At 36.0% G+C, this 22,437-nt stretch overlaps 1 protein-coding gene across 1 annotated transcript in view; it reads right to left on the bottom strand.

Annotated features, from left to right (window-relative positions):
• Positions 1-22,049, bottom strand: part of LOC123670096 (calnexin) — a 28,698-nt gene extending 6,649 nt beyond the window's left edge. Inside the window, exons 1-10 of the mRNA XM_045603605.1 lie at positions 21,905-22,049; positions 21,532-21,636; positions 11,578-11,742; positions 11,035-11,184; positions 5,181-5,389; positions 4,632-4,839; positions 3,673-3,793; positions 3,417-3,559; positions 1,874-1,990; positions 1,320-1,460 (exon numbers count right to left, since the gene is read on the bottom strand). Of these exons, the coding sequence (XP_045459561.1) occupies positions 1,320-1,460; positions 1,874-1,990; positions 3,417-3,559; positions 3,673-3,793; positions 4,632-4,839; positions 5,181-5,389; positions 11,035-11,184; positions 11,578-11,742; positions 21,532-21,636 (1,359 nt within the window). The 5' untranslated portion in view covers positions 21,905-22,049. The remainder of the gene's footprint in view (positions 1-1,319; positions 1,461-1,873; positions 1,991-3,416; positions 3,560-3,672; positions 3,794-4,631; positions 4,840-5,180; positions 5,390-11,034; positions 11,185-11,577; positions 11,743-21,531; positions 21,637-21,904) is intronic.
• Between the last annotated feature and the right edge of the window lie 388 nt (positions 22,050-22,437).

Here is a 22,437-nt window from a genome sequence, read left to right as displayed (position 1 = left end):
GTACCGCGTCACTACTACGTCACCACTACCAGTCACACCGTCACGTACAGCGCGCACAGGCGCGGCCGGTGCCCCGTGGCGGCCAGCGCGCGCCCCCACCACGTGCGCTGCACCGCGTCAGTACCGCGTCACTACTACGTCACCACTACCAGTCACACCGTCACGTACAGCGCGCACAGGCGCGGCCGGTGCCCCGTGGCGGCCAGCGCGCGCCCCCACCACGTGCGCTGCACCGCGTCAGTACCGCGTCACTACTACGTCACCACTACCAGTCACACCGTCACGTACAGCGCGCACAGGCGCGGCCGGTGCCCCGTGGCGGCCAGCGCGCGCCCCCACCACGTGCGCTGCACCGCGTCAGTACTGCGTCACTACTACGTCACCACTACCAGTCACACCGTTACCACGTCTGTACCACGTCAGTACTACGTCAGTTCATGTCACTACCATGTCATTACTACATCATCACCATTCATACCGGTATCGACCATGCCGTGAATACATTTTTCGTACTTTTTGTACTCTTTACAAATGTTCTCTTTCGCCACTACGACACCACCAATCATACCATTACAAACCACGTCGCCACTTGCTTTAAGTATTTTTGTGGTCTTCCACAAAGTTCTTCTTGTCAACTTTGACAGAGTTAAGTAACCCATTTCAGTAATTTGCTCGAAGAAAATAAAACGTTATAATATTTATGAAAACAATTTCTGCAAGTCAACCTTATTGGGACAATAGTTTAACATCATAACCATTAGGTATGTGTTCATAGAGACACAAGGGAAAATATTTTACCTCCGAAAAACACGTCTTAACAATATAAATTTACCTTGTAAAAAAAAAATTAAAATGAGGATATATAAATAACTTTAGGAGATATCACCATCACCTCATATTCCGATAACCATACCTATAAAATATCCACAAGGACAAAGACATACGTACTACTACTTTATACCTAAACATTAGTAATGTCAATATTTATATGACATACCTAATATAATGATATTTGCATTTCAAACCATACTTTTAAGAAAACCTTCCATCACATAAAAAGAAATACAACTATAGACCTGACAAACAATAGACACCTAATTTTTGACAAATAACCTTTATAAACAATGAAATTCAGAACATTTTGAAACTTTACCACAGTAGTGTTAAAGTTTCCCTCTTCAATAATAATAATAATATAACTGTTCACTCAAGTTTCACTCTATAATAATAATATAATTACGATTACCCTACCCTCTTAATACCCTAATTATATTGTGACCTATTCCTTTTCCTAGCTCGAATTAAATTAAATCACATACCGAATCACTGGTGATCTTAGCCCGTTTGATGGCATACGTCTGCTTGGCCCATTCTTCTGCGACTTGTTCATCATCGGTGATGATGATGTTGTCAAACAACAGCATGGGAGACATTGACCACAGCTCAAAACCTACGGCATGCTGGAATACAGTGAAATCATTTATTGGTTTACATGTCACTTATAACTTTTTTTTAAATTTTTAAGTTTATCAACACTACATACATGAAACATTTTGTTCCTTTACTTGGTAAATATTTGAGACGAAAAATAGTCACTTTTTTTTTATTCTAAGCATATTTCACATATACCATAGGAAATGACTTTGTTCAGTGTGCAAGAGCATACAAAAGAACCAAAAATAGTGTCACCACAATTTACGAATTAGCCGGACATTATTGCACAACATTTCTTGACATTTTCATTAACTTGGAAGAACATCTTCTTTTAATAATTTTATAACCTGTATTTTATAGTTACACCCACTCTATCGTCGGGTGGTCGACATCCATGCCACTACCTATATTGTAGATACGCAGGTATAAAAGTACTTACGACTGGCGTCATCCGGAAGGGCGTGTCATCCCTGAAGTAGTGGGGGTTGGGGATGCGGCGCGGCGACCACTTTCCACGGTAGTTGGGGTTGGCGATCAGGGGCGCGCGCCATGGACCCTAGGGACACACACTTTAACATGTCACTAGGTCAACAAACAAGCGTACGGCTCACCTGATGGTAAGCGATTACCGTAGCTTATAGACGCCTGCAACACCAGAAGCATCGCAAGCGCGTTGCCGACCCAATCCCCAATTCCCCCAGGAGCTCTGGTCACCTTACTCACCAACAGGAACACAATACTGCTTGTACTCGTACGGCCCAACTGAAGGTAAGTTCAGCAACCTACACTCTAGTTATGTTACTGCAGCGTTTAAAGGAACATTTCGCTACGCTGCGGCGAAGGTCTGGAATGACTTGCCGCCGCCGATAAGGGATCTCAATACCGTAGATACGTTCCGGCGGTGTTTGAAGCAGTTCCTTGTTGTCGAGCAACAGACAATGGATATAATCGCAAACGCCTCAGCCACATAACTTATACTATCTAGTCTTTACTTATGCTTGTATTTGGTCCTCTATATAAATATAGTACGTGTTTATGTGTGTGGTGGTGGTATAACTGTGTATATGTTTTTGGTGGTGGTTGTATAATTTCTGATTTGTTACGTTGTACGTGTGTGGTGGTGGTATAACTGTGTATATGTTTTGGTGGTGGTTGTATAATTTTCTTACGTAACTTTTGTTTTATTTTTATTATTTATTTATTTATTTATTACTTAGATTTAATAGATTTTATTGGTAGGCAACTGACGTCAGTGACGTACTCGACCTTATGGTTTGGTTGAAAACCGGTGTCAGGTACCATTTTTACTATGGCAATCTGACTAATGCCGAACCGAACCAATTTGGCGCATTCCTGAGGCACGCGATGGTTTGAAGTGTGTAAGAGTAGTATGTGTATGTTGCTTTGTATAGTCATTTTAAACTATTGTTCTTGTCTCTGGTTTGTGATCAAATAAACGTTTTTTTCTTTCTTTCTTTCTTACTACGTAAAAAATAATGCATTTTAATAGTCAAGTCACTTCTTGTACGATTTAATAATACTTTTGTTAGGGGATCAGCAGGATATGCCATTCAAAATATAGAGCATCCCACCTGGAGAATTAATTCAATCTTACATAAGATCAAAGCTAAATAACTCTGCTAACAAGTAGTGTTGTGTTCTTGTGGTGAATAAGGCTCTTGGTACTGCAGCTGTCTATAGGCTATGAAAATCTCTTACTGTCAGGCAGACCATACACTTATCATGCTCATATTATAGGAAAAATTGAAATTAATTTGAAGCATTAAAATTTGAAAGATAGCTCCTGGGGAGGGTGGGGCGTAAGGTTGGCGAAGTACTTGCGATGGCTCTTGGTACTGCAGGCATTTATAGGCCATGAAAATCGCTTACCAGGCAGATTGCACACTTACCACCCTAATATTATAGAATAAAACATCTTTTTTTTAATTTGAAGAGTTGGAAGATATAGTATGATAACCCACCTTGTAGTTGGGGTTGGGGATGGTGGGTGGCTTCCACTCGCCACATCCAGCGGCTGCGGCACACTTCGGGTTATCAATGAGAGGCGCCTCCCATTCACCATCCATCTCTTCATCCCAGTCATCGGGTTTCTTAGCATCTGGATCTGCGGAGAGTGAATGGATTGTTATTAGGTACAGTTATTGCGAAGGCTACTTCTCTAATAATTAAATTATTGTACTATTTGAAAAGTTAGTGTGCAAGCAGTGTGTAGTTTACCAGGAATGGTCTCGGGTTCATCGTCCAGCCAAGTATCGGGCTTGACTGCATTGGGATCTACGATTTGTGCGGGGGCATCCTCATCCCAGTCTAGAGGTTTTGTAGCAGTCGGATCTACGATCTGTAACGTAATTATTAAATTTATATGGAATTATATTAATAATAACAATAAAGAAATAATTATTAGTTCAATATACACAGTTCCTAAGATAAGTAACCTAATGCTTGCATTATTTGTAAGAGCAAACAGATATAGCTACACTTTTTTTTAATTTTGTTATAGCCGTTCACGTACAGAGAAGAGTGAACATGTACATACTCAACGGCCCCCAGAAGGATTTTATCCTGTATTGGACGTTCGGAAACACAAATACTCAAGCACAAACGCCCAGACCACGACAAACATCTATATGATTAATACAAATATCGTGCCTACAGGTTATATAAAAAATACATTATTATACTGTCATTTGATCAATGTATCTTCTGCTGTGTGGTTACGACAGTAAAGAATATAGCCACCCAGCGTCTCTTCCCGTGGGTGTCGTAAGAGCCGACTAAGACATAACACAGTTCCACTAGCAATGGAACCACGACGACCGAACCGAAACGACACGGACCGAAAACGGACAGCAGCGTCTTTGGTGCGACAAAGCCAGCCCTGCGGTCACCAACCCGCTTGCTCAGCGTGGTGACTATGGGCCAAACACATGAGTTCACGCCATTTTTTGGCGCAAACTCGTGGAGGCCTATGTCCAGCAGTGGACTGCTATACGCTTAATTGATGATTATTATTTATCCCAATTGTATTATTGTTTTATCCTAGTCTTATCACTGGGGTAGTAGATTTCTCTTTTGAGAGGGGAAATTAAGTCATCCAACAGTAAGCCAGTGTTAGCGACAATTATGACGAATGTGTTGTCTGATGACTACCCTACTACTTAATAAAATTAACTAACCTTTTCCCTCTCATCCCAGTCGTCAGGCTTCTTATCATTAGGGTCATCGATCTCCTCGGGGGGGTTGACGGGGGGTGTAAAGTCTTCAAGCAGTGAGCCAGCGTTGGCTTCCTTGTTGTCGACAAGAATTGTGAAAGTGTTATCGGGGCGGACGATCAATGTGTACAGATGCGGCTCCTTGTCTTTGTAGATGTCGTCCAGACGTTGACTGTGGATAGATTAGATTTTTTTTAAATAGATTGTATGAAGCTGCTGCAAAATAAGTTTTTGATTTTAATTTTCTATTTAAATATTTAGAAAAGCCATAAAAATGGAATAATGCAACTCTTATAAAAAATTTAAAAGTTTCCTTACTTTAATATAAATTATAATTTTTTTATTATCTCATTTTAGCTTTAAAACAGATATTTATGATCCAACAAACAATGCTTTTTTTGTTATATTGTAATTCTACTGATTGACAATCTCTTATCATAACAATTGTATCACAATGAATGAATAAAAAGCAAATATGTTATCCATCTACAATTAGTTATAGAGTTAACTCACGTGGGTTTCTTGCTGTGTTTCTCTTCAATGGTACCGTTCTTCGGATTTTCATGTCTAAAGATGAAGTGGAGTTTATTATCATTGCCGCACTTGTCAGGTCCAAACATGATAGTGTAGGGTGTTTGGTCGTGAAACTGTTTGAGGTCAGCCTTAGTATTCAGACCTCGAGATAATAGCTTTATGTAGGCTCCACCGCAGTTTTGACCTTCCTGAAAGGGAATTGACAATGTATTATTATTGTTTTTATTCTTTATTGAGAAAACCAACAATTTTACAAACAATGTATCTTACAGCTATGTATATGCTATATAGTATAGCCAATAACAGGTTTCCTACTTAGACAGGTTTAGTACTTAGATTACTAAATAACACTGTAACAATCAAACTTACAATGTTAACATGAAATAACAAAATAATAAACTAAGAAATTCAGGATGTTATCAACTTAAACCTAAAATTATGATGTGTATAAACTTTAGATCAAAGAATTATGGGTTTAAAATGATAGTTAAAGTCAAATTTTTCACATTGTACACTATTTGTTAGTAAATAAATTTAAAAAAAAATAATAAAGTAAATGCACAAGGTCGGGATCCAACACATATAAAACAATCAAGTACTGCTCGTCACGGTATTAACTTCATTAGTATTTTTCTCTGATAGTGTACAACAAAGAGTATTTGTATTGTATTGTATTGTATTAGTAAAATTCTCAAAGAATATTAATCTATTGACTTGCATCTTAATATCAGAATGCAAAATTGTGCAATTAACAATTTTGCATGCTGATATTTAAAAAAAATGGATTAGAGTATGAGACTCAAGCTCAGCCTACTTCCTAGATATTAAGGTTAAGGGCCTGTTTCAACAGTACAGTGAAAAGTTTTTGATTCATTATACTTTTTTACCATCGAACTCTACTATATTTATGATATAACTGAGGTAGGGCACAGCACGAATTTCCTGCTCAAAATATGGAGCAGCCCGACTGGGGTAGTACCTCGACCTTACAGAAGACCACAGCTAAATAATACTGTTTTCAAGCAGTATTGTGTTCCTATTGATGAGTAAGGTGACCAGAGCTCCTGGGGGGATTGGGGCGGCAACGCGCTTGCGATGCTTCTGGTGTTGCAGGTGTCTATAAGCTACGGTAATCTCTTACCATCAGGTGAGCCGTACGTTTGTTTGCCGACCTAGTGATATAAAAAAAAGAGATATTTCTATTTGCATATATTAATCTTAAAGTTACAGTTTTTTAACTGAGCAGAAACAGGTCCTATTGGCCTATTCTACCTCCCACTGTCAAAGCCTATTTCAATCGTCATTCGTCAAATAACGTTATCCACAACTGGTAAAACAGGCCCTAAAACATATATTAGATATTATTAAATACGTTATATTTTTTGCTTTAAACATTTTTATAGTTTTTCATTTTCAGATTTTTTTTATCATAATATAATTGAGTTACAACAGTGTGCTTATTGACATGACAACGTCTTATAAATTGGTTTGCCGGGTGACACTTCAAGAAACTGCGTTGCGCTCCGCTCACGTTATGCGCTCACAATGAGAGCGAGTGAGAGGCACGCGTCCCTTCCACTCGGGCATGGTTAGCCCGCCTAAGAGCGAGAGAGACAGACATAAAAAGTGAATGAAATTCAGTGCGAGATTCTTTGTATAAATTAATGTTTTAAATATAATTCTTTGTATAAATAAATGTTTTAAATTGTTACTATTATTTCATCCTTCTTCCTACTATACGAATGAATATTCACATTAAAATTATTTTACCACTCAAAGTCGTTGTCACGTAAAACTTTCGCCCGTATACCGACTTTACAGGCAACCAATTTTTTTTAGATATTATTTAATACGTTATATTTTTTTCTTTAAACATTTTTATAGTTTTTCATTTTCAGATTTTTTTTTATCATAATATAATTGAGTGTGCTTATGCAGAGCCTCACCAAAAAATCGAATTAACCCGTTAACCTTCGAATCTTATTAGAAAACTTTCTTGTATATCATTATTTTTTACATAAACTGTAGAATTACTTATTCATTTATGGTCTTTATACTTTTATACTCTGTTGTTCAACCTTTATTTGTCTTAATCCATTTGAAGTCGACATTATCATACGCATTTCATGAAAGCACATTAACATCAACTAATAATAACTCAAAGAACTTAATGTTTCCTAAACTAATATTGGACGCGAGCCAGTCCACGTTTAGAGATTACCGTTTCTTTGTGATATTTTCGTTTAATGTTAATCTTTTAAATCTATTTACGTAGTTTATATTTATTTTATTTAATAAACATTTTTACGACGTCTGTATCGTTTCATTCATTCGTTTTCCCGCGTTCTTGTCAATGATTGAATGTCAAGAGCTTATTCGTGTTAGATGCTCGACACTTATTACCGATATAATATATCTATATCTATACCGAGATAATATATCTATACCAATATATCTATATTTTTGAAATAAAAAAGTGTGTGAATTATTTATGCATGTAAGAAGTCATACTTCATTGGCTAGCTAACTTCAGGGTGTCAGTTCTTTGTGACAATGTTCGCGCCCATCGCAAAATTTACTCTCATCATTTTTCCCTAACGCGCCAAAAGTATAACTTTAATAATTCATATGGAGTGTATATCAATATTCTATTTACAGTTAGCCGAATTAGAGATAGATGGATAACTCGAAATGGTTGTTAATTATAATAAGTACCAGTTTCTAAGTTTATATATCATCATCATCATCATCATCTGAGGCATTACAGCCGCGGGTGGGCCTTAGCCTGGTCCAGCAAAGCTCTCCAGTCCGATCTGTTAGAGGCTTTCCTTCTCCAACTTGTTATTCCCAAGGTCTTGATGTCTTGTTCGACGCCGTCCAACCATCTGAGCTTGGGCCTTCCTCGACTTCTGCGGCCCTCCGGTCGGCCTTCTAAAAGGCGCTTGGGTACTCTGGCCTCGTCCATTCGCAATACGTGCCCTGCCCAACGCAGGCGCCCAATCTTTATGGTCTTAATTATATTTGGCTCATCGTACATTTGGTATAGCTCGTGGTTATAACGCGTTCGCCATCTCTCATTTTCCATCACAGCTCCGAAAATGCGTCTTAGTATTTTCCGCTCAAATACCAACAAGGAATTTTCGTCTTTTTTGCTCAGCACCCAACATTCGGAACCGTAGGTGAGTATGGGCCTTAGTAAGGTTTTGTACAAGAGAAGTTTTATGCTTCTTGAAAGGAGCTTCGAACGTAAGTATCTTAGTAGTCCGAAGTAGCACTTGTTAGCCGCCATTATTCTTCTACTTATTTCTGAAGACACATCGTTGTTATCGGTTACCAAGGATCCCAGGTATACGAAATGATTGACGCTAGCGAAGGTGTTATTGCCAATATTAACTCCTTGTAGTAGGGTTTGCTGGTCTTTTGACGCTTTCAGGTACTTAGTCTTAGCCATGTTAATTTGAAGACCGGCCTCCACAGCTGATTTTTCAAGAGCAAGGTATGCACTCTCCATTGCAGGTAGAGATCTTCCTATCACATCGAGGTCATCCGCATACCCTAGAATTTGAACGGATTTGTGGTAGATAGTGCCTTTGGTCTCGATCTTTGAGTCGCGAATACACTTGTCGAGAGCGATGTTGAACAGTAGGCACGAGAGCGCATCCCCTTGTCTTAAGCCGTCATTGGTTCTGAACGGTTCTGATACACTTGTTTGAACTCTGACAACGCTCTGAGAGTTTCTAAGAGTCATCTCCGTCAGGCGCACGAGCTTTGTTGGGATGCCGATCTCCATCATAGCCTGGTACAGGAAACTTCTGTGCACATTGTCATAGGCAGCCTTAAAGTCTACGAAAAGGTGGTGAGTGTTCACGTTGTATTCAAACGTTTTGTCAAGGATCTGCCTAAGCGAGAAGATTTGGTCTATTGTGGACCTGTTTGGACGGAACCCACACTGATACTCCCCCAAGCTGGATTCTACATATGGCTTTAGTTTATTGAAAAGCATATTGGCAAAAACTTTATAACCGGTGTTCAAGAGAGATATGCCTCGGTAATTATTGCACTCCAATATGTCGCCTTTCTTATGTAGGGGACAGATAACAGATGTATTCCAATCATCAGGCATTTTTTCATCATTCCAAATCTGGAGAACCAGGTGGTGAAACTCCTTCTCGAAACCAGTTCCGGCATACTTTATAAGTTCGCCTTGGATATCGTCTATTCCCGGAGATTTGTTATTTTTACTGAATTGAATGGCTCGTATAGTATCTTCTATGGTGGGGTACAAAGATTCATCTGATAAGTTTATATATATGACGATATTAATCCAATCAATCTTTCTTCTATTATAAAATTTATAATTCGACACCAACAATTTATACGACCATGCCAATTCGACTTTTCGATAAGTTTTTTTTTTAATGCGAACTTGATAAAATGTGTTTTTATATGTAATAAAAAAAAATGTGAAAATGCAATGAATAAATTAACTATTAAAGATACCAAATTTCAAATAAGTTTCTTAATTAATATAAAAGGTATCATGTTTTTCCCTTTTATAAGCCTCTATTGTAAAGTTCACTTTTAAGAGTTAGCTTACTATAAATTGCTGGTGTCGATAATGTCAAAGATTAGATCAATGTTTGTTAGTAAACCACACATAACAGTAGCTAGCAACTGCATGAAATTTGGCACAGAGATATGTCATAATCAAACAGTATTAGGCTGCATTTTATCATTAATAAAGGCAGGCATCAGCTAGTTTCCAAATTTAAAAGGGAGTCAGAAAAGGACTAAAATACCATAGATTTCTTTTAAAATAAAATAAAAATTTCTACGGTAACGTAACTCGTTATTGAAGAAATCGTTAATTTATGTCACTAACAAGCGCACGCCTAATTGGCTTATCGTATTTGTAGCAACGTTAAAGCATAAGTCGGAAATCTTACACAATTATTATATTGATACTAGCTGACCCCGCAAATGTTGTTTTGCCATATATTTTATTAACCCCTTAATCCTCCCCCCCCCCAACATAGGGGTATAAAAATTAGGTTGGCCGATTCTCAGACCTACCCGATATGCACACAAAATTTCATAAAAATCGGTCAAGCGGTTTCGGTGCAGTATGGTAACGAACATTGTGACACGAGAATTTTATATACAAGATTAATCCTTCATTATCCTCTTCTTCTTTTACTTTGAATCCTTCATTAAAACAATTCCTTAGTTTTTTTTTTGTCATGTTCAAACTTGACGAATAGGTATTAGAATTTACGAGTCTGATAAAAAAATGTTTTAAATATTTTGAGTTTGAAATTGTTTGTGGTGGCTCTTATTAGATGTCAGTAAGCGATTCAAACTAAATTTATTTTGAAGTAGAACTTCTTTACGCACGCTTGACTTGAGGAGTAAGTTGGTGAATACGTGACGAGAGCGTTACGAAAAGTGTGATCGGGCGAGGTGAACGTAAGTTATTTATTTATTTTATTTAGTTGAGAGGGAGATATAAGTTAGTGAAGATAGAAAGAAAGAGAAAGTTACGTTTCGTGTATTACTGTAGGGAGCAACAAGAGAAGTTTTACTTCAGTTGTATGGTCTAAAGCACACTCGTTTTTTTTTTTTTTTTTTTTTTTTTTATTTAAGTCCTGTTTCACCTCCAGCCAATAATGATAGACCAAACACTGAATTATTTGCGAAATAAACTACAACATTTTTTTACTGGTTTTGTATAGAAATATCTTACAGATAAATTGGAAAAAGACCTGAAAATTTTACTATTAAGTACCACTTCCAGCTTGTAACTATATCTAGCCTTTAATATAACAGTACTCACCTGCATAGTGACTTCATATTGAACGATCAGGGGCTTATCTTTGAACTCGAAAGGTTTATCAAGCAAAGTAGATATGGCTGCGTGTTTGGCCTCCGTGGTCAGAACTAATCCTAGGTCGTTCTTGAGGATGCGTCTCAAAGGCGATTGGATCTGTAAGTTAAGGTAATATTGTTAGTTTTATTATTACAGCAGGAATTTCCTGCTCAAAATATGGAGCAGCCCGACTGGGGTAGTACCTCGATCTTACAGAAGATCACAGCTAAATAATACTGTTCTCAAGCAGTATTGTGTTCCTGTTGGTGAATAAGGTGACCAGAGCTCCTGGGGGGATTGGGGATTGGTTCGGCAACGCGCTTGCGATGCTTCTGGTGTTGCAGGCGTCTATAAGCTACGGTAATCTTTTACCATCAGGTGAGCTGTACGCTTGTTTGCCGACCTAGTGATATAAAAAAAAGAGAGGGGGTGGCTATATTCTTTACTACCGTGGACACACAGCAAAGCGTTTTCTTTTTCATCGACATATATTTACATACAATTTCTCACCTCCCATTTTCCGTCATACTTGGCGATGTTTTCATCGACACCCTGTTTCTTCGCCTCCGACTTCACCCATTTCTTCTTGAACGAGGCCACATCATCAAAATGCTCTGCCAGGTATACATTCTTGTGATCGATTTGTGGACTCTGGTAGTCGTCCTCTTCAATCGTCTAAAACAATATACATAATTATACTTATTACTTTATTATGGACTAGCATCCCGCCCAGTCTTCGCTCGGCCATTTAACAAAAATTTCAAAATATTTTTTTCCTATTTTTTTTTTTTTTGAAAGTGTAATAATAGCTTATGTCACCCGCGGATAGTGTAGCTTCCCAACAGTGAAAGAATTTTTCAAATCGGTTCAGTAGTTTCGGAGCCTATTCAATGCAAACAAACAAACGATCAAATCTTTCCTTTTTATAATATTAGTATAGATATAAACTAGTTAATAAAAATACCTTAATCCTATCTAGCGAATAAATTAATACTGTGAATATCTCAAGTTCTAAGCGGCGTATTAAGAGGAAAGGGTACCGGCTCTTTCTCCATACAAACGTAGTCGACTGTTTTCTCCCTGGATAATGACACTAGGTCAAATATTTTTGTGACATAGAACTCTTTGCTGCCATGACCATGCCCCTATGTTTTGATTTTTTTCATATTCTTATTATCATAGGAATTAGGAGACTTCAAAAACTCGAAATATTGCATAATTTTTTGCACATTTTCAGACACTCATTAAAAAAGATATATGCATATTTTCAAAAAAATGAAAACATAGGGGCATAGCCGAAGTCTTCTTTTATTTTCTAAAAGTAATTTTTAAAAAAAATTGCCATGTTTTGAGGAGAAAACAGTCGACTACGAAACACTGTTTTGGTCAAAAATTATCTACCTAAAACGGTCTGAGCTGCAGTTGTCCCTTTCTTGCTTTTTGGGGGATAGGTCTGGGGGAGGGAAGGGTCAAAGCAATACGTATATACGCCAGCGAAGTGATGCCTCATAGTCGATAATTATATCGATATACTAGTGATGTAATTTTTAGTCGATATTTTCTAAAATTCGTATTAACAAAATTAAATAATTTCTCTTTTCATAACTACAATAAAACCGTATTTTTATATGCGGTTTTTATTGTAACACTGTGCAAACCTGGGCTAACGAAGGGTTTCGCTAATAAATAACAATGATAATTATGGTAAATAACTGTGTTGTTTGTTTTTGGTATCAAATTAAAGGGCTCAATACAAGGATTTCAAAAAAGTATATTATGATTATTATTACCGTAATACTAATAAAAAATACAATAAGAAAGTTTAAAAAAATTAGGATTCTGCTCTTTCCCATGCCAATGCCAAGCAAGCTGCGAGCCGCGCTTCTTCCTCGCCTCCTAGGCGAAAAACAACTTCGGGGTTTATTCTTTCCAATATATTTTTTTTTTATCAATTTCGGAATACTCTGTAAAAAGCTATGCATGGTCAAACATAAATAAATATAGGTACGTGGCGACTTTAGAACCTCGTCTGTTTTTTTTCATCGGTAAAAAATTGCTTAGTTGTTTTCTTGACATTACTGAGGAGCAGATTATTAAATTTGGTCGAATCTATGTACCTATGCGATTCGTATTTGGACTTTACAAATAGAATCATATTTCTGAATTGCGTAAAAAACTCAAGTGGCACCACTGGCGTAGCATTCCTTGGAACCCCGGGAACCTTGGGGCCCTGTATCAAAATTAGTGGGGGACAGGCAAATTATGGGTAAAGATTTCTCACAAAAAAAATGCTTGCATTGAATTAAAATAAATATTTATTGATTATAACTTATTACTTCCTCCTAGAATAGACAATAGTGAGTGTAGTCTGCTGTAGCTGTTCCTGTTCGATCGAAATCCTTAGGTAATTTTTTATCAGTTTTAGTTTTGAAAAACATCAAGTTAATACCTCCGGAAAACTGGATGCAAGGCTATTGAATTTTATCAGTAATAATTCCATGAGTTCTTTAATTGAATGAATGTTTTGAATTTCGGATTTTAAGCTAATTTAAAGAGCTTGTAGTTCCAAGCTGGAGAGTTATTAGCCTTGACCTGCAGCAATAGATGCGGGGGATCGTTCGCTTCAGCCTGTGAGGCCAATACTATTAGTGAATTCCTATGAATCTTCGCATCTATATGGGGGATTCACAGGCGTATAACCCGAAGAAGAGATTCAACGCTGCCTCCAGGTCTTACAGGTAGTAAATCGCTAGGGCAAAGTTCAAACACAGCAGAATTGGCGAGAGACTATTGTGCTTTCCAAATGAAACCCGTGCCTTTTGTTTCTTACAAAAGCTGTCGAAGGTAACTTTTTTTAGTCTACACTTCCATCATTGCGCGAACCTGAAGACTCTCTGGCACATTATGCGAAAAAGTAAGCGAAAATACTTTGCACTCTTTTTGCGTCGAATTCAACTCTTGACGATGAGGGAAAAGCACCATCGAGCATTCCACGGTGCGAGCACGCGATGCGTAGTGTCCACTATGAGCCGTGTCGTTTGTCGTGTTCTGCATTCTTTCGATGTCAAGAAGTCTAGTGGTGCTAATTGTATCCACCAGTGGTTTGCAACCAATGTGCGAGCTTTGTGCGCATTCTTTCCGCGTACATTCAAAGTGTGGAATGACCTTGCTAAAATTTGGGGGTTTTCAAGCATCTAGTGTTTAAATCTTTTCTCTAAAGGCCATGGGCGACGGTAGCCGTTATAAATCAGATGACTTCGTCTGCTTGTATGCCCCATTCTTATATAAAAAAGATTAATTCATTGTTCATAATGATTAACTGAATCCCGAAATAAACGATGCAGAATGTTATCAACAATTGGGCGCACGCTTGACTCGGATAAAAGGGGATTGCTTTTCAGACTTCAGTCATTTCTGAAGTGAAAACTCTATAGGTATGTATGACAGTTTTTTTATTCTTTTTTCCAGGAAGCACAAGATTAAGTGACACTGTGGATAACATTTTACTAATTTTTGCTTACACACCTTAGGGGCCCTGTAAATAGGGGGCCCCGTATCATTGATACGGCTGATACGGCAGTAGTTACGCCCTGAGTGGCACCCAATTCCCTACTGCGGGAATACGTATATTCTCAACTTACTTTACTCTATTCTTTTTAATCCTGTTGTACCTGCTTATCTAAAACGACGATTTAAGTTTCTTAGTGATTCCAATGAACGCAGTCTTCGTTCTGAGGAAAGCTTACTTCTTGAATTTCCCTCTCACTCCTCTTTCTTTTATACTAAATCTTTCACTGTTCAAGCTTGTCGACTTAGAAATTCTATAGACGTGTAAAATCGGTTTCTATTTTTAACTGACTTCCAAAAAAGGAGGAAGCTCTCAATTTAACTGTATTTTTTATGTATGTTACTTCAGAACTTTTGACTGAGTGGACCGATTTCAACAAATTTTTTTTAATCGAAAGGTGGTGTGTGTCATTTGGTCTCACTTAAGTTTATTTGAGATCTAACAACAACTTTTCGAGTTATATAAATAATACGTTTTTACTTGACTATTTTCGTCGACCTACGTTGTATTATACAGCATAACTTTTTACTGGGTGTACCGATTTTGATGGTTTTTAATTTAATCGAAAGCTGATGTTTATCGTGTAGTCATATTTAAATTTCATCGAGATCTGATAACAAATTTTTGAGTAATCTTTAATAACGCGTATTTACTTGACTATATTTTCGTCTACCTTTGTTGTATTACATGTCGATGTAATTGAAGTCGGCTTTTTTTTCCTTTGCGTACAAGTCGAACTCGGTCGACCCAGTCAAAAGTTCTGAAGTAACATATATACAAAAAAAAAGAAAAATACAGTCGAATTAAGAACCTCCTTCTTTTTTTTTGGAAGTCGGTTAAAAATCAATCTGATACGTATTATTGTTTTCTGTTGGTGTACAATAAAGTGTATTGTTATGTTATGTCATGTTAATCAACCACTCTTTAAAAAATTTCAATCGATTACGTAATTTGCCTAACTAAAAAAACATAAATAAAATAATAATTGAAAAAGTCGCCTTCATGATTTTTGTAAGTGTACATAATGTGTGAAATTGGTGTGATTTATTTAGCTATCTTTGTGTAATTATTGAATTTTTATCTTGTTCCAGCCTTTTCAATTGACTTTCTAATAGTTGTTCTTCACGCAGGCGGCTTTTCTTGTTTTTTTTTTTTAAATATAATATTATTTTTAACCATTGTTATATCGCCTTGTTATATCGCCGCAATTATATGTAAATTAATACATATAACCTATACCTATATATTAATAACTGCGACAAACATGAGACATTACAAATTATATAGGTACTAAGACAAACATTTTATACTATGTATGTACTAAATTACATATATATACTACACTTACACTTATACTATGTACTACATGTATACACTATAATTATGTATGTATTTCATTACCCATTCTTACACACACCTCAATCATGTAATTACATACCTAATTCATAAATAAAGTACCTAAGTATTTCGATAATTACCCACAAAAATATAGACATGTATCAAGTCACAAAGAGTATCCAAGTCAAAATAATAAAACATAATAATAAGTAGTTTACGAAATTCAATAATAGTAAGCCGAGTCTCAGCAATACGATGCAGAACAAATTCAATAAAACAAGCCAAATTCAGAAAAATAGCACTATGCGCTATATGTACTCGTAGTCAATCACAAACGAAAGATGCGACGCACGCACACTAACAACGCGACAGTCACACATAGAAAAAACGGAGCGGAGATGGCGCGGGGCGCGGTAGCGGCATGCAGCGCGACAGAAACATTTTATTCAAATACCTATTTTTGAAAAGTGTCTCCGGTACCCTTTCCTCTTAAGACGTAACGTGCACCAGATCTAAAATTTAGACCTCCAAATAATACGACGAAACTGCATCAAATTCCATTTCGTAGTTTTTCCGTAATACGCGGACAAACAAACAAAGAAATAGAAAAAAGTTCTTCAAATAGTATTTTTTACTTCTATCGGCCTTGACTCCATTCATTTTCTCTCGATTATCACTTATGTTCAAACATATAATTGTGTTTGCTCCAAAACGAAAAAAAAAAAACAGACTTCAATTATATCGACAAGTAATAAAACGTAAGTAAACGAAAAAATAGTTAAGTAAATACATATTATCAAAGATTACTCGAAAACCAGATAAAAAAAAAAATTTCGTAGGCATACCTATAGTTAGATGGCATAAAACGTGTGTCGTTTAATTATACGTATGTCGAGAAGACTCAAAATGCTTATCCTGAATAATTTAATATTCTTCAATAGGTTGAGCATGTAATTTTAGTTTGAAACTGTTTTAAAAAACAGCATAAAAACGTTTTGACATTTTGAAGGTTAGCTGTTACAGGTAACCCTCAAAAATGTTTTTATAATAATAATAATAATACTTTATTTCAGACCAAATTTTAAGTCCATATCGGGTTAGTACAACAAGACAACATTCAGAATAAAAAACAAAACAAAATTATATTAAAAAAATCAATAAGTAAAAATAAAATTAAATAGAATAAAAGTAAAATCAAAAATCAAAAAAAAAAAAATTCAAAAATTCAGAAAATTTTAAAAATTAAAAAAAATTACAAATGGTGTTAGTAGACAAAAAAAAAAAAAAAAAAAACATTTTTAATCAACTCATAAAACAAAGGTTTTTTTTCTATAATCTTATCCATTTTGAAAAGATTCAAAACGTTTAGTGTTTCTTCAAACATTACATTAGCAAATAAAAATTGTACTAGATGTATCAGTAATTATTATTATATTATAAAAGAATTCAAATAAATAATAATCTTCCACTGACTACAACCAGTTGTTGCTATACTGAATGTAACCATAAACAGAACGGCAGTAGTTGGAAGTGGAACTTATACTCATTTCATTAACTACATGAGTCATCAATCTATCTATTAGCAAACCTTAATTAAACAGACCATTAGTAGGTAAATGTTGGGTAAAAACAGTTTTTTAAGAAAATTAAATAAACATCAAGAAATTTTTGAACATATTAATGATACACATTTTTGAAAACAATTATAAAATAATAAATAATAAATAATATTAAATATTTACACAATACACACACGGTCGTCTGTTCCTAAAATAAGCAACTTAATGCTTGTGTTATAGGTTACAGCCGACTGGTATACAGCTACATTTTTTTTTCCGATAAACATACTTATAAATAATACATATATAAATAAATATTTATATTACACCCAGACTCGGGGTGGGAATCGAACCCACAACCCTCGGAGCAGAAAGCAGGGTCACTACAAACTGCGCCAACGGGCTAGTCGATATATAGTCGATTATAGAAGATGATTCAACAATAAAAATAAACATAAATATAAATTATTATAATTTCATTTTATTTGAGAACTTATTACACTTATGCCACAGTATACCTTTTATCCTAAATTTCATAAGGTATAAAAAAAGTTTTTCAATAGCCTTTAATGAAGTCTTCAGTATATAGAGCTTATTGCTATGACTGAAATTCAGATTTGGCACTGAATACAAACTTTTTTGGGTTTTTGTGTATAGTCTAGCTTTGATCAAGAAATCTTTAAATAAAATCTATAGAATCATTGAAAAGCATAAAAATCAATGAAAAAACAGCTACACAATATTTAAATTGAAACAATATTAAACCTACTCGTTCATATTTTTTTAATAACACAATTAATAATTTAATTTTTCCCCCTTTTCTTACCACGACCTAATCTATCTAACGTACAAAGTACGCCCTCCTAAAATTAGAGGCAAAATTTTCCTTCAGCGCAATTTTAAACAAATGGATTTGGAACGATTAAGAGAAGATGTGAAGAAAATCGACTGGTCTTCGGTGTTTGCTGCAGATGATATTAATTATATGGTTCAATCATTGACTACTGAACTGATCAAGTTGTATGACACACATGCACCTGTAAGACCAGTAAGGATGAAACAGGCTCCAGCTCCCTGGCTAACTCCTGCAATAAAAAAGACCATGTCTAAGCGAGACAGAGCTAAGTCTATTAATAAAAAATTTCCGACGCCGGAAAACTTAAGCAAATACAAAACTTTGCGGAACCTCTGCAACAGACTGTGTAGGGATACTAAACGTCGCTATATTCACAACACACTTCTGAATCTTAGCCAAACGCAAGTTTGGAGATTCCTGCGGTCACTAGGGGTGGGCAAGCCCACTGAAGATTCCCAGAGCACAATGGATCTAGACTTGTTAAATTCACACTTCGTTACTCCACCTATAACATTAGACTCCAGCGTCAAGAACACTACTTTGTCTCTCTTGGGTGATGTTGTTCTCCCCGACGTGGCTCTGTTTTCCTTCAAACCAGTTTCGGCGGAAGAAGTAAAGAAGTATGTCCGTTCCATTTCCACGAAGGCCATAGGTAGTGACAATCTCTCTTTGGAGATGGTTCTTCCGGTGTTGGACGACATTGCATCTGTGATCACTCACATTATCAATTTCTCACTGTCATGCAGTGTCTTCCCAACATTGTGGAAGAAAGCAATTGTTATTCCACTTCCTAAGACCGCTAACCCCTCCGGCCCCGCTCAATATCGCCCAATTTCCATCCTCCCAATATTATCCAAAGTCCTTGAGTCTATAGTACACAATCAACTTTATTCTTTCCTTAATTCCAACTCTCTCTTATGTCCTTACCAGTCTGGCTTCCGTCCGTCCCACAGCACTGTTGGAGCACTGCTGAATGTCACGGAGGATATTCGTTGGGCTATGGATAACACCAAGCTCACTGCAATGGTCTTGTTGGACTTCAGTAGTGCCTTCAACTCTGTTGACTATGACATACTTCTTGGCTCACTCCGTGCAGTTAACTTTTCACCTGCTGTCCTTGACTGGTTTCATTCTTATCTTTCTGGACGCCAGCAGAGAGTAACGTCCGATGATAACTCGTCTGACTGGTTGGATCTCACCGCTGGTGTCCCACAAGGCGGCGTACTGTCTCCCTTATTATTCTCTGTATTTATTAATAATATCTCTCGTGCTGTTTCTTCTCCCTACCACCTGTATGCAGATGATTTGCAAATATATCGTCATTTTGAGCTGACCGAGCTGCATGAGTCTATTAAAACTCTAAACGAAGACCTTTCAGCTATTGACCTGTGGGCTAAATCGTTCGGTCTTCTTATTAATCCAGCTAAATCACAAGCAATAATTGTCGGTAGCAGTCGCTTAAGAAACCGAATCGATTGGAGTGCTATTCCTCCCATTTTGTACCGTGGCACACCTATCCCTTACTGTGAAAAAGTTAGGAACTTGGGCTTGGTTATAGACAAAAACTTATCTTGGATAGCTCATGTCAGCGAGGTCAGCAGAAAAATGCACCATACCTTTCACTCTCTGAAGCGTCTCCAAGTCTTTTTACCATTTAAAACCAAAATTTTGCTTGCGCAATCCCTTCTTTTACCCATTCTCGACTATGCAGATGTGTGCTATTTAGATGTGACACAGGAGCTACTTGGTAAATTGGAGCGTCTACAAAATCTCGCTATACGCTTTATTTTTGGTTTACGCAAATATGATCGTATCTCCCACTTTCGTACTAAACTTAAGTGGCTCCCAATCCACCTTCGCCGTGATATGCACATCCTTTCTTTCCTTTATAACATACTCCATGATCAAAAATCTCCTCCTTACCTTCGATCCCGTTTCAAATTGCTTCCTACCCCCACCCGCTCTAGACGTTCTTGCATAACAACAATGCTTGAAGTTCCTAGGCATAACACCAACTTCCGATTAAATTCATTTTCCGTATACGCCGCTAAACTTTGGAATAATCTCCCAAAATTTATCCAAGAAAGCTCATCGCTGTCCACTTTTAAAAACAATCTTAAGAACTATCTGCTTTCCAAAATCACTACAGATGTATGAGATGTATATATGTATTATATTTATGTTTTATGTATATATGTATGTAGATGTATGTATGTATATATGTATGTATGTATGTATGTATGTATGTATGTATGTATGTATGTATGTATGTATGTATGTATGTATGAATTTAGATGTATCTGAGTATGTTTATATATGTTTATGTATGTGTGGTGTATGCATTTTATATGTTTTATTATTATTATTACTCTATTCCTGCACTACTTTGCCCCGCGTTTCACATTATAACTCACTGCCATGGGTTGACTGGAAGAGATCTCTTTTAGAGATAAGTTCGCCCTTGCCAACTTCCTTTATTATTATGACTATTGTAAAATTTACTTAGTGCAATAAAGAATATATATATATATATATTAATAATTTAAAAAAAAGTAATCATTTCTGTTTCATCACATCAATGAAACTGGAATGAAATTTATAATTAAACCAATTAATAATAATTTTTTTACTAATATTGATTCAATTTAAATGGTAACAAACAACATTCGCTCAAGGCTTACCCTAATTATATTTTTTTATCGTGAAGCATTAACATAGTAATAGTATTCAGATACCAGAATTCTATTGTAAATTTTATTATCTGATTGTAACACTTAGATAATTGATTAAGGTCATTTTATCTCTCTTAAATATTATTAAATGTTTCAAATAATTCACTATTGTGAAGGCAACCTATTTAACTATTTGTAAAAATACTAGAAGTTGCTTTATTTAAAATTAAATACTGTTAATAAACAACATTAATATCATAAATGAATATGAAATGGTTACAATTGAAATTGAAGTTATTAAGTTCTGTGCTTTATAATAATCAATATTTAATTTATTGAAATTTTTACAACAGTAAAATAATTGAATTAATCAATGAAATTACGAATACAAAAAGATATAGGGTTAAATTTGAAGATAGTCTTTAGGGAATAATAAAGAATAACTTAAATAGGTCAAGCCTTCCAACTAACCTCAATAGTTACTCCATCATCAGAATCATCAGCTTCGGCGGTCACGGCTACCACAGAAATCACCAACAAGGCACTTATAATCACCCCTCTATAAAGTAGAGCCATCTGAAGCAATAAATAGAAAATATATTAGTATAAAAAATTATAGCAGCGTTAACGGATAGTGCCACTGCAACGATAATTTTAATTAAATTAAAATATATAAGTAAATATGGAAGTACATCGGTCAGTTATTATAAGCTTGCAAGGGACTCCGGATAGCGGATATCCTCAATAAAAACAAATAAAGCTAGCCCCAATATAGAGCACTGAAGCTTTTTTTCGGACCTCATCCTATATCACTTAAATGTACCGTGAGATATTTATTACTTACCTTTATTTTAAAACAATGCTAGCAATCCATACATAAATACGACACAGTCAATTCAATAAACACAGCCCCGATACAAATATCACTTTATAAATAAAATGCCGCAACAATTCCAAATTCTTATTAGGATCTCTAATGTTCTCAGTCACTGGATTCTGAATTGATGAATTCTAGATTTGACAGAACTTTTTTTATCTACGCATGATTTTGATTGGACTCTTACAATGAAACGGCCAATCACAAATAAACAGTTGTCAGCGGTTGTCAGGGTGGCGAATGACGTTGTTTTTATAACCGTGTATTATTTATTCTGTGGTATCATATAAAAACGTAATAATTATTTACACACGACTTCATCCTCATTTCATCCTAGGTTTGCCGTATAGACGAAAGATAGGTAGAAAAAGAGCGGAAAATTAAAACCCTACCAATGTGATAAGAATACACTGTTTGGTTTGCACTAACATAAGTTCTTATAATAGTACAACTGTAACAGCTCTACGATGTATGATTTTTTACATAGAAGGTAACATTGA

Source organism: Melitaea cinxia, chromosome 4 (assembly GCF_905220565.1).
Source record: "Melitaea cinxia chromosome 4, ilMelCinx1.1, whole genome shotgun sequence".
Lineage (NCBI taxonomy): Eukaryota > Metazoa > Arthropoda > Insecta > Lepidoptera > Nymphalidae > Melitaea > Melitaea cinxia.
The sequence above is the reverse complement of the archived record's forward strand: the minus strand, read 5'-3'. Positions and strand labels throughout refer to the sequence as shown.